Source organism: Vulpes lagopus, chromosome 12, assembly GCF_018345385.1.
Source record: "Vulpes lagopus strain Blue_001 chromosome 12, ASM1834538v1, whole genome shotgun sequence".
NCBI classification, from domain to species: Eukaryota; Metazoa; Chordata; class Mammalia; order Carnivora; family Canidae; genus Vulpes; species Vulpes lagopus.
The window spans coordinates 11,168,562-11,183,984 of NC_054835.1; the positions used below are offsets into that span (position 1 = coordinate 11,168,562).

The 15,423-nt window shown below is 59.8% G+C and overlaps 1 protein-coding gene across 2 annotated transcripts in view; it reads left to right on the plus strand.

The window, feature by feature from the left end:
• VAV2 (vav guanine nucleotide exchange factor 2) overlaps positions 1-15,423 on the plus strand; it is a 161,362-nt gene that overhangs the window by 126,344 nt on the left and 19,595 nt on the right. The window contains exons 9-18 of one of the 2 annotated variants that reach the window (XM_041724562.1): positions 5,650-5,749; positions 6,700-6,795; positions 7,693-7,761; positions 9,273-9,359; positions 11,325-11,410; positions 12,146-12,278; positions 13,218-13,232; positions 13,993-14,102; positions 14,677-14,778; positions 15,140-15,228. In XM_041724562.1, the coding sequence (XP_041580496.1) occupies positions 5,650-5,749; positions 6,700-6,795; positions 7,693-7,761; positions 9,273-9,359; positions 11,325-11,410; positions 12,146-12,278; positions 13,218-13,232; positions 13,993-14,102; positions 14,677-14,778; positions 15,140-15,228 (887 nt within the window). The remainder of the gene's footprint in view (positions 1-5,649; positions 5,750-6,699; positions 6,796-7,692; positions 7,762-9,272; positions 9,360-11,324; positions 11,411-12,145; positions 12,279-13,217; positions 13,233-13,992; positions 14,103-14,676; positions 14,779-15,139; positions 15,229-15,423) is intronic. The other variant, XM_041724563.1, reaches the window with a different exon arrangement.

The following is a 15,423-nucleotide window of genomic DNA, read 5'->3' on the forward strand; positions in this document are numbered from 1 at the left end:
GTACCAAGAAGGTTGGTCCTGGATCCTTCTCTGATCGTGCCCTGGCATCATCCAAGTCTCTGTGGCGTCAGGGCAAACGTCCAGGGAGCCCGAGGGGGTTAGATGCTACTTGTCAGGATCCGAGGCAGCCTGCCTCTCTACCACGGCATCCAGGTGGGCAGGCCGAGTCTAGACGCGCAGATGGCGCGGGCGTCCCTACAACCAGAAATCCGCCTGCAGTAATCATGGCCCTGAACGCCACTCCTCTGGCCGTCCAGCCCCTCATCCAGAGCAAGTGTAGGAGAGTGACAGCTCATTCAGAAACCAACACGGAATCCTTTCTAAAAAAGAAGGATGTTGCTGTCAGGAGGCCTTCATGAATCTGTTAGGTCGTTTGCTGCCAGCCCCTCTATAACTCCAGTGGATGGATGGGTAAGAGCTGCCTTCTGTGCCCTGAAATGTCCTGCAGGAGCCCAGCTGGGGAAGGACTGGGATTCTGGAAGCTTCTGAGTAGGTGTGAGGGGCAGCTATCAGAATGGTCTGGCCCCCTGGCTCTTCACGGAGCCTGGGCAGCCGCATCTCTAAAGCCAGAGACAAAGGCAGATGATGTGAGGGCCCGGCGGGATGCCCGGTGCCCCAGGAGGGCCAGAGGACAGTGGTCCAGCCACTGGAGTCATGAGGCCCATGGGCGATGATGCCCTGCCTTCTGTACCCGGGGGGGGGGGGGGCTCTGGAGAAGGCACCCAAAAGTTCTGTCCCGATGGCTCCTCTGCCTGGCTTTCATCAGAGGCACCTGGGAGCTTGTGAAGAATCCCAGTTCTAGGGTCAGGGGAGGCCCTGCAGTGGCTGCCTGGGAGCTTGGGTCCCTCTCGTCCTCACCTGCGGGGAGACTGTCAGCTGACCATCTGCTCTGCTCACGTGCCCTCCTGGCCAGGCAGCCCTTTCTGGGACCAGATACAGGCACCTTGGCCAACGAGCCCCTGAAGGGACCTCCACTCTGTGCTGCATGACCCCAGGCTAGGCTCCCTGAGCCGCGTTTTAGGGGCCACAGGCTGGGCCCCCCTGGTGGCACGAGGGGGCGGATTGTCCAGGCACTGGTGGCTGGGAGCCCGCTGGCCGGCCCCGGGAGTGGGGGATAGGCGGCTCCCTGGCCCTCCTGCTCCCCAGCAATGTTATGCTCTCACTGCCTGCAAGCTCGTCCCAGGGAGCAGGGGAGCCACCTCGGGCTAGAGCCTTGCTCAGGGGGCCGGACCCTTGACGGGGGTCCACTTGGGGAGGGGCCTGGCTGCATCCCATCAGAGTGCACGTGCCCAGTCCCTGTCGACTATCCCCATACCCGTCTTTGCTGCCCCTCCCCGTCCTCATTTCTGAGTCAGCACCTGCTGTCCTGAGGTTCATCTGCATACTGATTCCACAAGCATTTATAGAGTGCCTGCTGTGTACTGGACAGAAGCAGCTGTGCTCTCACTGGAAGGGGAGGGATGGGAAGCAAGTTCTCAGACCCAGGAGATGAGAGGAGGGGGTGCTGAGGACCAGGGTGGGAGGCAGCGAGCCCCAAGGTGAGAGGAGCAGAAACTGCTGGAAGGCCGCTGAGCGAAGCAGGAGCAGGACTGTTCGGGAGCTGGCGGAGGCCAGAGGAGCAGGTGTGAAGTGGGCCAAGAGGGGGTTACTTGAGGCGTGACTCAAGGCTTCTACGGGAGCCTCTAAGGCCAGGATGGGGATCTGATTTTTTTTTTTAAGATTTTATTTATTTATTCATGAGAGACACACACAGAGAGAGAGAGAGAGGCAGAGACACAGGCAGAGGGAGAAGCAGGCTCCATGCAGGGAGCCCGATGTGGGATTCGATCCCAGGATCCCGGGATCATCCCCTGGGCTGAAGGCAGGTGCCAAACCGCTGAGCCACCCAGGGATCCCCTAGATTTTTTTTTTAATGAGGGCAGGAGGAAGCCACTGAGGGATTCCTGTGGCATAATCCCGGCAGCTCCTCACGGATGGAGGAAGGAGTAGCACCCAAGTGTGGCATGACCAGTGCCAAGGGGCAGAAGACCATCACCTCCCTCTCTTTGGAGCTAATGCTTGCATTAACACAGCCTCAGTCCTCAGACAAGGCAGATGCTCCTCTTAGGCTTGACCTGAGGGGCCAAGTCCCCCACAGTGAGAAGTGGGATTTGGGAAAGGCCTGCCTTTTGCAGATGTGGATGTAACAACAGGTCACGTGGTTTTTATCTGTGGCTGGGGTTGGCCACGCTGGGTCGGTGGGTCAGGCCAGAGGACCCCTTGGGGCACCAGCCATGGGACCTTTGTGGCCCAGCGAGGAGGCAGGGCTCCAGCTCTTAGGAGGAGCTCCCTGGGGCTTTGTACAAGGACTTCCGGGAAGGGCGGCCATCAGAACAGGATCGGAGGCCAGTCCCTGCCCCAGGACCCCTGAGCATCCAGAGAAAGGCTCTGCCACCACCGAGCACTTTGTGCCTGTGCTTTCTGGGTGCTCGGGGTGCGGGGCTGGGTGTTGCTGCCCTTGGGTTGTGCCTCCCGCCCGCGGGCCCGGATCTCAGGGAAGCTGGGCGATCCCCGTGAATGCACGCAGGGAGAGAGCCCCCCCTGAGCCCCCAGGAGGGTCTGCGGGGCCACCTTGTCTGGCTGGGCTGCTGGGTCCCTGTGACCGGGAGATCCTTCCAGTCCTTTCCCAGATGGGGAAATCAGGGATCTGAGCAGCCATGGTCCTAGTTTGTCCCTGTGGCCTGCGGCCTGTGGCCTGAGTCCGGGACGTGCTCTGGCTCTGTTCCCACTGTGTCCCTCCACCCCTCAGGGCACTGTGAGACTTTGGCGTTCAGGGATGAGGAACAATGATGCAGCCAGGACTGGCAGGTCGCCCCCCACCCCGACAGATGCATCAAAGCCCCCCGTAGCAGGCCCCCAGTTGCGTGTTCAAGAGGTCATGCAACACAGTCCTTGTAGTCATGCACCAGACTTGTGTCCATACCTACTGGCTCGTGAGCGAGGGATCTGGATGCCAGTGGTGCTCACTCAGAGGACAGAACAGGGCACGCATGCGTGCTGAGCCGTCGGGAAGGCTTGTGTGGGGCAGGAACTCCGGACACACACTGTTGGGGGTGTCAGCACTGGGGTAGAGAGTGTCAGCATCCCAGCGTCTGCTCTCCTGCAGGCAGCAGCTAGGCCCGGGTCGCCACCTCACCGCCCTGCCTGGGGCCTGGTGGCTGAGGCAGCCTGCTGTTTCCAGGGTCCTCCGGAGGCCTTGAACCGTGAATGAAGTCCCTGAGTGTGTGTTGCTTTCCTTCCATGCGGTGGATAATTTTTTTCATCAGCACAAGATGTTTGGGGTCACAATTGAGGCAGCTCTCACTTCCTCGATGCTCTCCTTCCATTGGCTGAGAAGGGCCCGTGCATGGCCCACGCTGCCTGCGCACGGTGGGCCTGGAGCATGTAGATGGCGGTGGGCGGCCTGGGCACTCTGCTGTCTCAGCGCTGGGGCCCAAGTCAAGCTGTGGGCAGGGAGGGCAGTGCTCCCTTAGGAACCTCTAGGGGGGGAACCCTGGGTGGCACAGCGGTTTAGCGCCTGGCTTTGGCCCAGGGCGTGATCCTGGAGACCCGGGATCGAATCCCACGTCGGGCTTCTGGTGCATGGAGCCTGCTTCTCCCTCTGCCTGTGTCTCTGCCTCTCTCTCTCTCTCTGTGTGTGACTATCATAAATAAATAAAAATTAAAAAAAAAAAAAGGAACCTCTAGGGGAGGAGCCTCCCTGCCTCTCCCAAGTGGTGGCCCATCCCTCCAGCCCCCGCTTGGCGCTCACGCGGCTTCTCCCCTCCGTGTCCCCACGTTCTTTCCTTCTGTCCTCGGTGGACTGGGAGCCCACCCTCACCTGGCACCATCCCTTCCACATCCTTACTGTAGGGTAAGGTCTCTGTACCTGCAGAGACCCTGCCTCCAAATGCAGTCACATTCTGAGGGTCAGCACGCATGCATTTGGGGGTCACTGGTCACCCCAACGGGCTGTCTCTGGTTGGTCAGCTGGGCCCCTCTGCGGCTGCCCTCCCTTCTCAGGCCACCCACAGGGTCAGCAAGCGTGCACAAGGACTCAGCCCTGGGGTGGCCTGGGTCTCCAGCATGGAGGTCTGGAAGGCGGGTCTGGGGACCGCCGAGATGCACTTTGTGCCTGACCTTGCTGCTCCCATGCTGGGCGACCTTAGAAGTCATCACCCCTCAGAGCCTCAGGGTTGCCGTTCTAGAAGGTGGTGTTTGTGAGACAGGCTGAGCTCAGGCATGAGTGCCTCCTGTGGCCCTGCCTCTGTATGTCCATCGAGCTTTGTTCTCTTCCCTGCCTGCTGGGAACAGCGGTGTGTGGTCATGGCCACTCAGCTGTAGGGAAAGCCTCTGAGCAGGCCAGGCCTCCAGGCTGGATGCAGGGATGTGAGGACAAATGAGCCCCATCCCTGGAGCTCAGGGCTGGTGGGAGGGGTGGTGGCCCACTGCTGCCTCTTGCGTTGGACAGGCCTGTAGAGGCTTCCCACCTGTCTCCTTGCTTTGCTGTCTTGCCTCACTGAACCAGGGGACACAGTTGGAAGGGGAAAGGACGCAGAGTTAGAAACAACGGGGCAGGGTTTTGAAGGATGAGTAGAAGTTGGCTGGCCAGAGACAGGTGCAACTGCAGCGTTGGGTTTGGGGCAGGGAGTGTGCTGTGAGGAAAGCTGAGTTCGAACCCACTATCCATACACCTTGCCTGCCAGAAACCTGAAGACTGGGACTGATTGCTCCTCCCTTTATAAGTGGGTGAAGGAAGGGTCATGATGCTGTGTGTGAGGCACTAGGCAGGAGTGCTTCCTGTAGGTGGCGAGTGTGGCCATCATGCTTGTTGCAGCCTGCATCGTCCCCTGTGTCAGCCTCCCGGGGCTGACTCGGTAGCCAGGTGACTAGATTTTCAAAGATAAAGCATCAGGGTAGTGACCCAAGGCTGGAGAGCCCTGAACTCCTGGTGCCAGGGGCCCCCAGTCTGTGAAGTCGGCTGTGGGGGTCGGTCGTGTCCTGTTAAAGGGTGTGAGCGGCAGGAGAGAGGCTCCCCCCCAGCACCCCCAGCACCTCCTGGGTGTGGAGCAGAGCATCGGGGCTGATGTCACCCTGCCCCGAGAGAAGGGTGGCTTGGGACCCAGGCAGAGAGCGTCCGTGTCATGTGGAAGCAACGAGAGCTGACCCCTGGGGACCCCACCCCTGAAACGTTGGCAGGGGGGCCACCACCCCAGGCAAGCGCAGAGCCAGGATGGACCTCTGTGCTCAGCTCCTGCAGGAGGTAGTCTGAGCCTTCCTTGGGTCCCCCAGCCCTGGGGCAGTGGGGGCTTCTCTCCTGGCCGTTGTTGGCCTTTCCATGGGCAGGATGGGGGTGGCGCTGAGAACCCCATTCCAAAGCCGGTCCTGACCTGAAGCAGAGCCACAGACGGGGGAGCTCTGTGGGTTCGGGAAGAGTAGGGGAGCCCCTGTCCCAGGGGAGAAGGCCGCCACATGGTAAGAGCAGACCCATGGAGCCCGTTAACGAGTGAAGAGCTGTCAGGGGGACAGACCCATTTGTTGTGCACCTGCTGTGCCTTCGTGGGGAACTAAGGGAGACCCCCGGAGGTCCCATGTCTCATGAAGCCGTGTGCACGCGTGCTCCCCGTCCAGGCTCCTGATCTATGGGGAGTACTGCAGCCACATGGAGCATGCCCAGAACACACTCAACCAGCTCCTCGCCAGCCGGGAGGACTTCCGACAGAAAGTCGAGGTAATGGGGGGTTCCCGGCTGGTCCCCCCACCGTCCCTGTGTCCTCAGGGCTGTCGTGCATGGGTCCCCTGCTTGCCCACTTTGTGGGAAGGTGGATGGGAGGGTACTGACGGGACGGTTTCTGTAGATGTCTTCCTGTGTGATTTTTCTCCTTTTGGAGTAGAGGGTTGGGGGGGTGGGGAACAAGTGGAGGTCACCATCCCAGGCCTGAGTCCCCCAGGTGCAGCAGATGCAGACCCCTTGGGACACATCCAGCTTAGCAAGGGGCTGGGTCTGACCCCTGACCCTGGCCTATGAAGACTCGAGGGGGACCCCAGGGGACAGAGGTTTGCTGGAAGCCAAGGAGCCTCCCTCCCGTCACCGTCCCCACCCCAGGGTCAGGGCCAGGTCTCTGGCATTTGTCCAGTTGCCCGTGTGGGACCCATTCTTCAGCCCCCTTTTCGGGGACAACTGAGCTGCTCCCCGAGGCTGCTTTTGGCCAGTCAAACCCTTTCCAGAGTGAATCATGGGGTAGGGTCTCTTTGCTCTGGCCTTGCTGGGGGGCGTGTCCCTTGGAGACGCACGATGCCCCCGTGTGTCCAGGAAGTCAGTGGGGGAACCCCTGGTTCCTGACGGTGGCCCTGTCATGGTGTGAGCTGGTGTCCCAAGGGTCCCCAGGCAGGCCCGGTCAGTGCCAAGGTAGGGGTGGCTCAGAATCCTAGAGCCCTTGAGTGCCCACTGCAGACCCCTGAGGCTACCCCTGCCACCTGCAGTGAAGCCCATGCCTCTGCACACACCTGGTTTAGGAAGGGTCTGTGGGGAACCAGGCCAGGGAAGGACCTAACCCCTGGGCCCCAGCTCAGGGGCTGTGGTCTGCCCCACCCCCCCTGCCCTGGCTGGGGGATGAGAGTGTTGGGGTCCAGTACTCCCGGTGAGGTTCTCCATCCCCTGGCCGCTCCCCTGTTGCCCAGGAATGCACACTGAAGGTCCAGGACGGAAAGTTCAAGCTTCAAGACCTGCTCGTGGTCCCCATGCAGAGGGTGCTCAAATACCACCTCCTTCTGAAGGTGAGGTTGTGTGCATGCTCTGTGGTGCTACTGGGGAATGGGAGTGGGGCTTGGCTACCTCCAGGGGCGGGAGTGGGACCTGGATGTCCCCCATGAGACACAAGCAAGCAGCTCTGCATTTGCAGCCTGTGTGGCGTACTTTAGGAACGTTTGTCACAGTAAACGTACAAGGAGAAATGGGGATGGAAATCTGTAAGAGCCAAAAAATTGAGAGATGGAGACATGTCTTCAGGGCGCCCATGGGGTTCCGTCAGTGAAGCACCTGCCTTCCACTGAGGTCATGGTCCCCGGATCCTGGATTGAGCCTCGTGTTGGGCTCCCTGGTCAGCGGGGAGCCTGCCTCTCCCTCTCCCTCTGCCTCTTCTCCTGCTTATGTTTGCTGTCAAATAAGTAAATAAAAAATTTAAAAAGGAAAGAAACTTGTCCTTAGACCAGGAGTAAGAGATGGCCTGTAGTCGGTCACTGAGCCTGGTCTCTGAGCTGCCTGGTAGCCCGGTAGAAATGGAAATATAAAAAAAAAAAAAAAAAAAAAAAAAAAAGAAATGGAAATATCCTTCTGGGCGGACAGACGTCGGAAAGAGATGTGGCTCCCGCACAGCATGAGGCTCCTGCGTGAGTCAGCCAGTCAGTCACCTGTTAGCCTGGTGCCTTGGTTTGGGCTGCATGTTGAAGTCCTCCCCATCACTCACAAGACTTGGGGAGCCCCCGTCTCGAAGCTGTGTGTCACCTGGATGAGGGCTGGCTGTCTGTCTGGCTGTGTGTCTGGGTTGGGCAGTCGAGCCAGAGCCTGGGCCGGAGGGTGAGGACTCTGTGCCCACGTCCTGTGCCCACTGGGAGTGAGGTTGTAGGCCAGCACTTCCAAACGGTGACCCTGTGACTCCTCTCTTACACGTGCAGGAACTCCTGAGCCATTCCACTGACCGGCCCGAGAGGCAGCAGCTTAAAGAAGCACTGGAAGCCATGCAGGTGGGTAAATCAAGGCAGGGGAGGGGCCAAGTGTGTGTGCTTTGACTGGATTTGGGCCCGCTGACAAGCCTCGTTCTATGACCACAGATGCAGTTTTCCTGGGAATACAACAGGCTGAGCAGGGGCGGGGGGAGGGGGCAGTGGGAGCCACCCCAGGGCGGAGAGGATGGGCTGAGGGGGCTTCCAGCACCCAAGGGTCCAGATCCCTGACCTTGCCTGTTTCCCTGGACCTCCCTCCGTCCTGCTCTCTGGACCATCCCCCAGGGCTCTCGCCAGTTCCCAGGCACTGGACTCAGTCTGGGCCGTCTGGCCCTGTACTGCCCACTGCCCAGGCCTACGGCTTTGGCTCCTAAAATGCCCTCCCCACCCAGCCACATGTCCTCCTCTCCCCTCCTCCCCATGTCCATTGGAAGCCCACCCTGCAGGTAGGACCCGGAAGGAGAGCTCAGCTCATGCCCTCCTGTTGCTCTAAAGCCTTCTGTGGCTCCTCATTGCCCCCCGAGTCAGGCTCAGGCTCCTTGTCCCAGCACACAGGCCTCCACCAACGCCTGTGCCTGGCTTCGCAGCTGTGTTTGCCCCTAATGCCCTAACTTCCAGGCAGGCTTGGCCACCTCTGGGCTCCCATATGTGCTCCATCCTTCCCTGTCTGTGCTGGCTCAGGCTGGATGTCCTCCTGGTCACCTGGCTGTGTCCCACACATGCTCAGTCTTTGCCAGGTGACCTTTCCTAGGAGAGTTGCCCCCTGCCCCCACAGTTCTGACCCTCGGAGACAGCTGTGCTTGGATAATGCTGCCACCCCTTGGGTGCCCGTCGCTCCCTGATCATGGTCACCCATGTCCCCAGCCCAGCTCAGTGCCCAGCACAGGGTGGGTCCCCTCAGCACTGCAGCTGGGTGGGGGGAGACAGTGTCCCCAGCACCTCCAGGGGGAGTGCTGACCTCTGCACCCTCTTGGATAAGCTCCTTCCATCTCTCCTGCTGGGCGGGTCAGTGCCCTCACAGTGGGGTCTCCAGAACCCGGCTTGGGGTCTCCAGTACCCAGTGCTGGCTGTCTAGATCGCCACAGGCACCGCCTCCTGGTGACCGGTGGGAGGGCAGTGGCACATGGACCGCAGGGCTGGACGGCAGGCTCACCCCGCCCTGCGTGGCCCCTCAGGAATGGGGGGCCGCCTGCCTGCTGGATGCCCTCCTCCCCGAAGCCAAGAAGCAGGCTGGTCAAGTCTGGCTGGTGGTTTTCTTCTAGTCCAGTGGTCAAGTCTGGCTGGCGGTTTTCTTCTAGTCTAGTCTAGAAGGGGTGACCAAGTGGGCAGCAAGAAGCTCTTCTAGGAGCTTGGGTTCTTGCCCACCACCACGTGCTGTTTGGGGTTGGTTTTACTTTCTGTGCCTCCGTTTACTTATGTGTCAGGTGGGGTTTTGGAGGCCTGCCCACTGTGCTGGCTGGTGGCAGGTGCTCTGAATGTGGATGGGGGTGGGGACCATCCTGCTGAGCCCTCCCCGCCTCCATTGTTTTCAGGACTTAGCAATGTACATAAACGAAGTTAAACGAGACAAGGAGACCCTGAAGAAAATCAGCGAATTTCAGAGTTCTATAGAAAACTTGGTAAGTGTGGCTGATTCCTATAGGGTGGAGGTTATGACCGTATATACACATCTTAGAAATTACTTTCACCATCTTGATATTCCGTAAGCAGGCGGGTGAACCTGCTCCGTCTGGGTCTGGGAAGCAGGTGTAGACGTGCACAGAGGTGGCCTGCTCCCCGAGGGGCAGGGTCTGGGAATGGTATTGACCCCCCTCCCACTTCCCACCCCCCGGCCTGGACTGAGGACCCAAGGCTGTAGCTTCCTGGTGCGCCCCAAGACTCCTTGCCCTCCCTCGGCTTGCTGTCCCCAGGAGGGGCAGTGGAGAGGGTTTGGCCCTTGGCAGGGCTGACACCTCACAGGACCCTCTCCCCGGCCTGGTTCCTCAGAGGCTCAGCCTTGGGACTTTGGGTGAGCCACTGAGTCCTGCAGGGAAGATGACATGGGCCATCCCAGAAAGCAGACGCTTCCTTGTCTGCCAACCTCTAGCAACTTGTCAAGAGATCTGCTAAATGTTTAAACCAGGCTTTCTGTACCTCGACACTGTTGACCTTTGGAGCTGGGCCATTCCCTGTGGTGGGGTCCGTTCTGTGTATTATAGGGTAATGAGCATCCTTGTCAGTGCACCCTGCACTCGGGGGTCCCCAACATTGCCAGATGCCCCCTGCATGCAGAGTTACCCTGGCTGAAAACCACTGGTTTATCCATAGATACTCTCACTGTCTGGCCCTTGAACTGGGAAGAGTCTGAGCAAGTCTCTTAGGGGCAAATTGACGCAGAAGCCATGGTGCTCAGGTTGACACCAGGTGCCCAGGTGTCCATTCCTCACCCACCAGAGTCAGAAGAGTCCAAGGCGGATACCTATATGAACGTGTGGCAGGAGAATATTCCTGATGCGTCGTCAAGTAAAGAAAAAAAATTGCCAAACAGCATTACGACACAACCCCATTTTTCTTTTCAGGAAGAGATAGAAATGCCTGAGTGTAGAGGTGCCCCAGCCCACTGGCCCTGGCGTTCATGCGTGGCAGGGGTTCTGGGGCTGGTGGGTTTTCCCCTGTGATAGATCCTTAGTGCTTTCTAATAAGGGCTATAGGATGCAAGTTTTTTTTTTTTAAGTTTTTATGTATGAATAATCATATTCCTTAAATAACAAAAAGAAGACCGTGGTGGCAGGCAGGGGTGGAGTGATCCTGTGGGCAGGATCCTGTGGGCTGGGCCTGTGCTCAGCCCACCAGAAGCACGTAGCTGAGCAGAGTGCTCGTCCCATGTGTGTGGTGTGACTCCCGGGCTGTGCTCTCGGCCTGGGCCCAGCAGCTCTTGCAAAAAAATTCAGAAAACTCAGAAGCCACTGAGAACCATCCAATTGTGGCGCTATGGGCCCGGCTCCGTGAATGTGCTGGAACGTTTCCTCCTCCCTTCCCCTGTCCGGGTAGGTCCTTCCTTTGCCAGCCACGCAGGGGACGTGTCAAGATGCACCCTCTCTGAATCAGGGCAGAGCAGAGGGACAGGCCAAACGGAAAATGAAATCTCAGCAGACCCTAGAGGGGTTTGCCTGCAAGCTTCCTCCCGTGGAGGACGCCCCGCTGGCAGGCTCCCTTGCCCCGCCTGCCCTCCTGCCCTCCGGCTGATAGGCGCCGTTTGTTCTCTGGCTTGGTTTCCCAGGGTTGAGCGTCTGGCCCTTCCTACCAGGGCTCTGCTCTGGGCTCCACACAACAGCAGCCTGTCGCTGTCACCCGCGCCATCAATGGCTCCTTGTTGCCGCAGCACTAAAGGGAGTGCTCGGCGAGGCTGGGGCAGGGCCCACTCCCCCCTGTGCCCTGTCCTACCCCGACCTGCGCCCCCGGCCAGCAGCCACGACACACTTCCCCCCGTTCTGCCATCTGCGTCCGCGGCCAGCAGGCCTGCCACCCTTCCATTCCCTGTAGGTGTGGGGCAGGCGGAGCTCCGCTCGAAGAGGGGGGCTCATGGGCTTGCCCTTTCTTTCCAGCAAGTAAAACTGGAGGAATATGGGAGGCCGAAGATCGATGGGGAACTGAAGGTCCGGTCCATAGTCAACCACACCAAGCAAGATAGGTGAGTGGATGGGCGGCCCCAGGCTGCGTGTGGCCCTTTGTCACCGGGCACCTGTTCTCCTTCCGCCTGGGAGCAGATTTTCCCAGGAGAGAGCTGCCGGCCCGCCCTGTGCTCTTTGGCTTCACCTGCTGCCTTCCTATCGGTGAGGCCACCCATGCCACATGGACCTGTGGCTGTCCTGCCCGTGGCGGGCACTGGGTGTGGCTGGGGGCCAGCCAGAGGCCCTGGCCTGCGAGCTCCTGGGCTCCCTGGAGCCAGCAGAGACAAGGCAGCCACCTGAGCTGTTGGCCGTGTGCCTGCAGGGGAACGCAGGTGACGAGGAAGGCTCCAGATGAGCCAGCATGGCCCCTGCCTATCAGAGTTCTCCACGTGCACCTACACTGAGCAAGGTCTGGGCCTGTGGCTAGGGTCATGGTAGATATAGGGGTCCTGCCCCTACAGGGCTCCTGGTCTAGTGGGGGCTGGAGCATGGAGGCCTGAGGAGCCCATGTGAGTCTTGAGCCATGGAGGATGGGTAGCCAAAGAGGGCTTCCTGGAGGAATTATATGGAGCAGCTGAGACCTTTTGGGGCGGAGGGTCAGAGTCAGCCCCTGAGCCAGGCAGAGGGGCGGGCTCAGCTTGGAGAGGGAGCAGCCGGCCTGCTGCCCACCCCAGACACTCACTGGTGGTCTCGGGGCCTCAGAGCACGGGGCCGTGGCTGTGCTGATAGGCCCCCTGGCCACACTGCTGGCCCAGGTACCTGTTCCTGTTCGACAAGGTGGTCATTGTCTGCAAGAGGAGAGGCTACAGCTATGAGCTCAAGGAAGTTATTGAGCTGCTCTTCCACAAGATGACCGATGACCCCATGAACAATAAGGACGTCAAGAAGGTGGGCCCTGGGCTGACTGGTGGTGATGGCAGGGCCTTCTGGGGCTGAGGGAGGAGCCGTGGGGGTGCCCTGGGAACCCTGGGAGCCGGCATGGACATCAGCACCGGGCCCCACAGGGTGGCTCCGCAGTGTGAACAGGGCTTCCCATCCATCACCTCCTGTCACTCTATGCCAAGCCCAGCACTTCCTGGGCCCTTTGTGAGTCTTCCCCGAGGGTGAGCACCACTGGGATCACAGCCCCTGATGAGGGGCCTGCAGAGGGGCCTGGAGAGAGCCAGACCTCTGACCATGGCGGCCTGACTTCAGCCCTCACTGCCCCTGCAGGGGGAGGCCTGCCCGTGGGGGATTATTCAGCGATGTCCCCCCCGGGACTAGGGCTGCTGGGGGGCGGAGCCCTGACCGCTGGAGGGCAGGGCTATGACTGCTGGGGGGCGGGGCTGCCGGGCGGGCTAGGGCCGCGGGAGGGCGGGGCTAGAGATGCTGGGGGCGGGGCCGGGGCCTCGGCGCGGGTTGGTGGGGGGCGGGGATCATGGATGCTGCCACCCCCTCCTCTGGTTCAGTCCTGCTTCAGCAGAGGCTTCTGCAGCCCAGTGCTTGAGCACCTACTCTGTGCATCCCTGGCTAGATTTGGGGGCCGGGAGTCCCATATGCTGTGAATCCCAGGCTCTGGACTTCAGAGCTTGGAATGTAGAATGCGGTACCACCTGGAAGAGTTACTTGGGGGTGAGCCACTCAAGCCCGCCCCATATCTGAAACAACTCCCGAGGCTTGGGGCTGAGGGCACAGCCCCAGGGTCCCAGCCCTGGCACCTCTCCTCTGGGAGGCAGAGCTCTGTCCCTGGCAGTGGCGGGTCCTGGGCTGTGACACCTGGTGCAGGGCCAGGCTGAGTCTCTTAATGATCTGTCTCCCCTTTTGCTCCCCTCTCCTCATGCCTTCTAGTCTCATGGGAAAATGGTAAGCACCTGAGTCCTGCTCCCTTGCCTTCCTGTCCTCAGGGCCCAGCTGGCCCTTTCCTTTCTGAGCCTGAGGCCTCCCTCCTGCCTCCCTCCCCACCCTTCTCTCCTCCCTCTCCCTCCCTCTTTCCTCCTCCTCCATCTCTCCTCCCCTCCCTCCCTCCCTTCCCTCCCTCCGCCCTACCCTCCTTTCCATCCCCCTTTCCCTTCCTCTTTCCTCCCTCATTTCCTCCTCTCTCCCTCCCTCCTTCCTTTCTCCCTACATCTCTTCCAACACAAATGGGCTCAGACTTTCCACACTCTTCTTCCTGGGCCCCCTAGAAAGCCCCTAGAGATGGCCAGTCCTGGTGGGTGCTCGGGGCAACTGTGGGCTGGCTCTGCTGTAGGCTCCCCCAGCCCATGGCCTTCTCTGGCCTTTGGTTTGGGTTGGTTTCTGTTGTTTTACTTCAGAGCAGTGAGTTTTTTAGTCTCATGTTCAGGAACTGAAAGTGGGTAGTCTATGTCCTGGAGGGACCCTGGTCAGTTCTGGGTCCCTGGGGACCCAGCTCAAGCATTAGAACCAGCCCTGGCAGAGCCTGCAGAGAGTTCAGTTGAGGGCACAGCTAGGCGCGGGTGGAGAGGTGCCTGGGACATGTTAGAGGGGTGCACACACATACGTATGTGCACACAGACGCAGATGAGCAAGTCCTTTACACCTGCACACGTGGTCCTTGTGCCTGAGGCCAGGCCAGCTGTAAGCCTGTCCCCTTCTCCTCCCACAGTGGTCCTACGGTTTCTATTTAATTCATCTTCAAGGAAAGCAGGGTTTCCAGTTTTTCTGCAAGACAGAAGACATGAAGCGGAAGTGGATGGAGCAGTTTGAGATGGCCATGTGAGTTTGGGGCTGGCAGCAGCGTGGGGGCCAAAGGAGCCCCTCAGCCAGGGGCCACTTCAAAAACCCAGAGACTAAAAAAAAACAAAAAAAAACAAAAAAAAAAACCAAAAAAACCCAGAGACTAAGTGCACTGTCTGTCGAGATACTCAATCTCATGCTTGCATGCGGTGAAACCCCTAAGGGCACACTGGCTGTGTTGTGACAAATCCTACACCTGCCTACAAACCCTTGTCAGTGGTTGAACATCTGCCCCGGCATGATCCCCGTGTCCTGGGATCGATTCCTGCATCGGACTCCCCTCAGGGAGCCTGCTTCTTTCTCTGCCTCTGTGTGTCTCTCATGAATAAATAAAATCTTAAAAAAAAAGAAAAGGACATTGCCCCTTACCATCCTACCAGCAAGCTCTCCTGCTGGCAGGGCCCACCTGTAAAGCCCCCACTCAGGGCCTCAGGGCAGATACAGGCTGTGAGTCCCAGCGTCCTGACCTGCCCGGCCTGCTCCGCAGCCTGGCTGGCCCCCAGACAGACCCTGCTTCAGGGCAGCTCATGGAGTCTGGGCGTCTTTCCGACAGGTCAAACATCAAGCCAGACAAAGCCAACGCCAATCACCACAGTTTCCAGATGTACACATTTGACAAAACCACCAACTGCAAAGCCTGCAGGATGTTCCTCAGGTGAGGAGGCCCCTGCCCCTACCCCTACCCACCTACCCTCAGGGGAGCCTGATGCTACATCTGCCCCATGTCCCCCTCGCCCTGACCCTGACCCCGCCCCCACCCAGGCTGGCACTGTGCTGGGCCCAGAGGGACTGGGGAGTGTCCCTTCAGTGTCAGACCATCTGGGTCCACGGGTGTTCAAATCTAGCTGGGAGTGAGGGTGATCATTCCTGTGGGTGCCTCAGACCTGCTAGTGGGGTGGCAGGGGGTCCTAGAGGCCCAGGGTTTTGAGGGCTGGGTGTATGGGACACATGGCAGGGCGGGCCTTGCCCTTGGCACGGTGCCCTCCTCACTGTCCCCCTCCCCTCCCCCTATGCAGGGGCACCTTCTACCAGGGGTACCTGTGCACCAAGTGTGGTGTCGGGGCACACAAGGAGTGTTTGGAAGTGACGCCTCCCTGTAAGATCAGTGAGTATCGACCCCTGCCCTGCCTACAGGACACAGACCTCCAGGGCTAATCCTCGGGGCCCCATGACCTGCTCTGAGCTAAGGGTCCCATGGCTCACAGCTGCCCCAGTACTTCCTCTTGGCCCGGCTACCTTCACACATCCGCCCTTCCTACCACCAAGACCCCACTGGGACAGGGGCCAGATGAGAAAACCA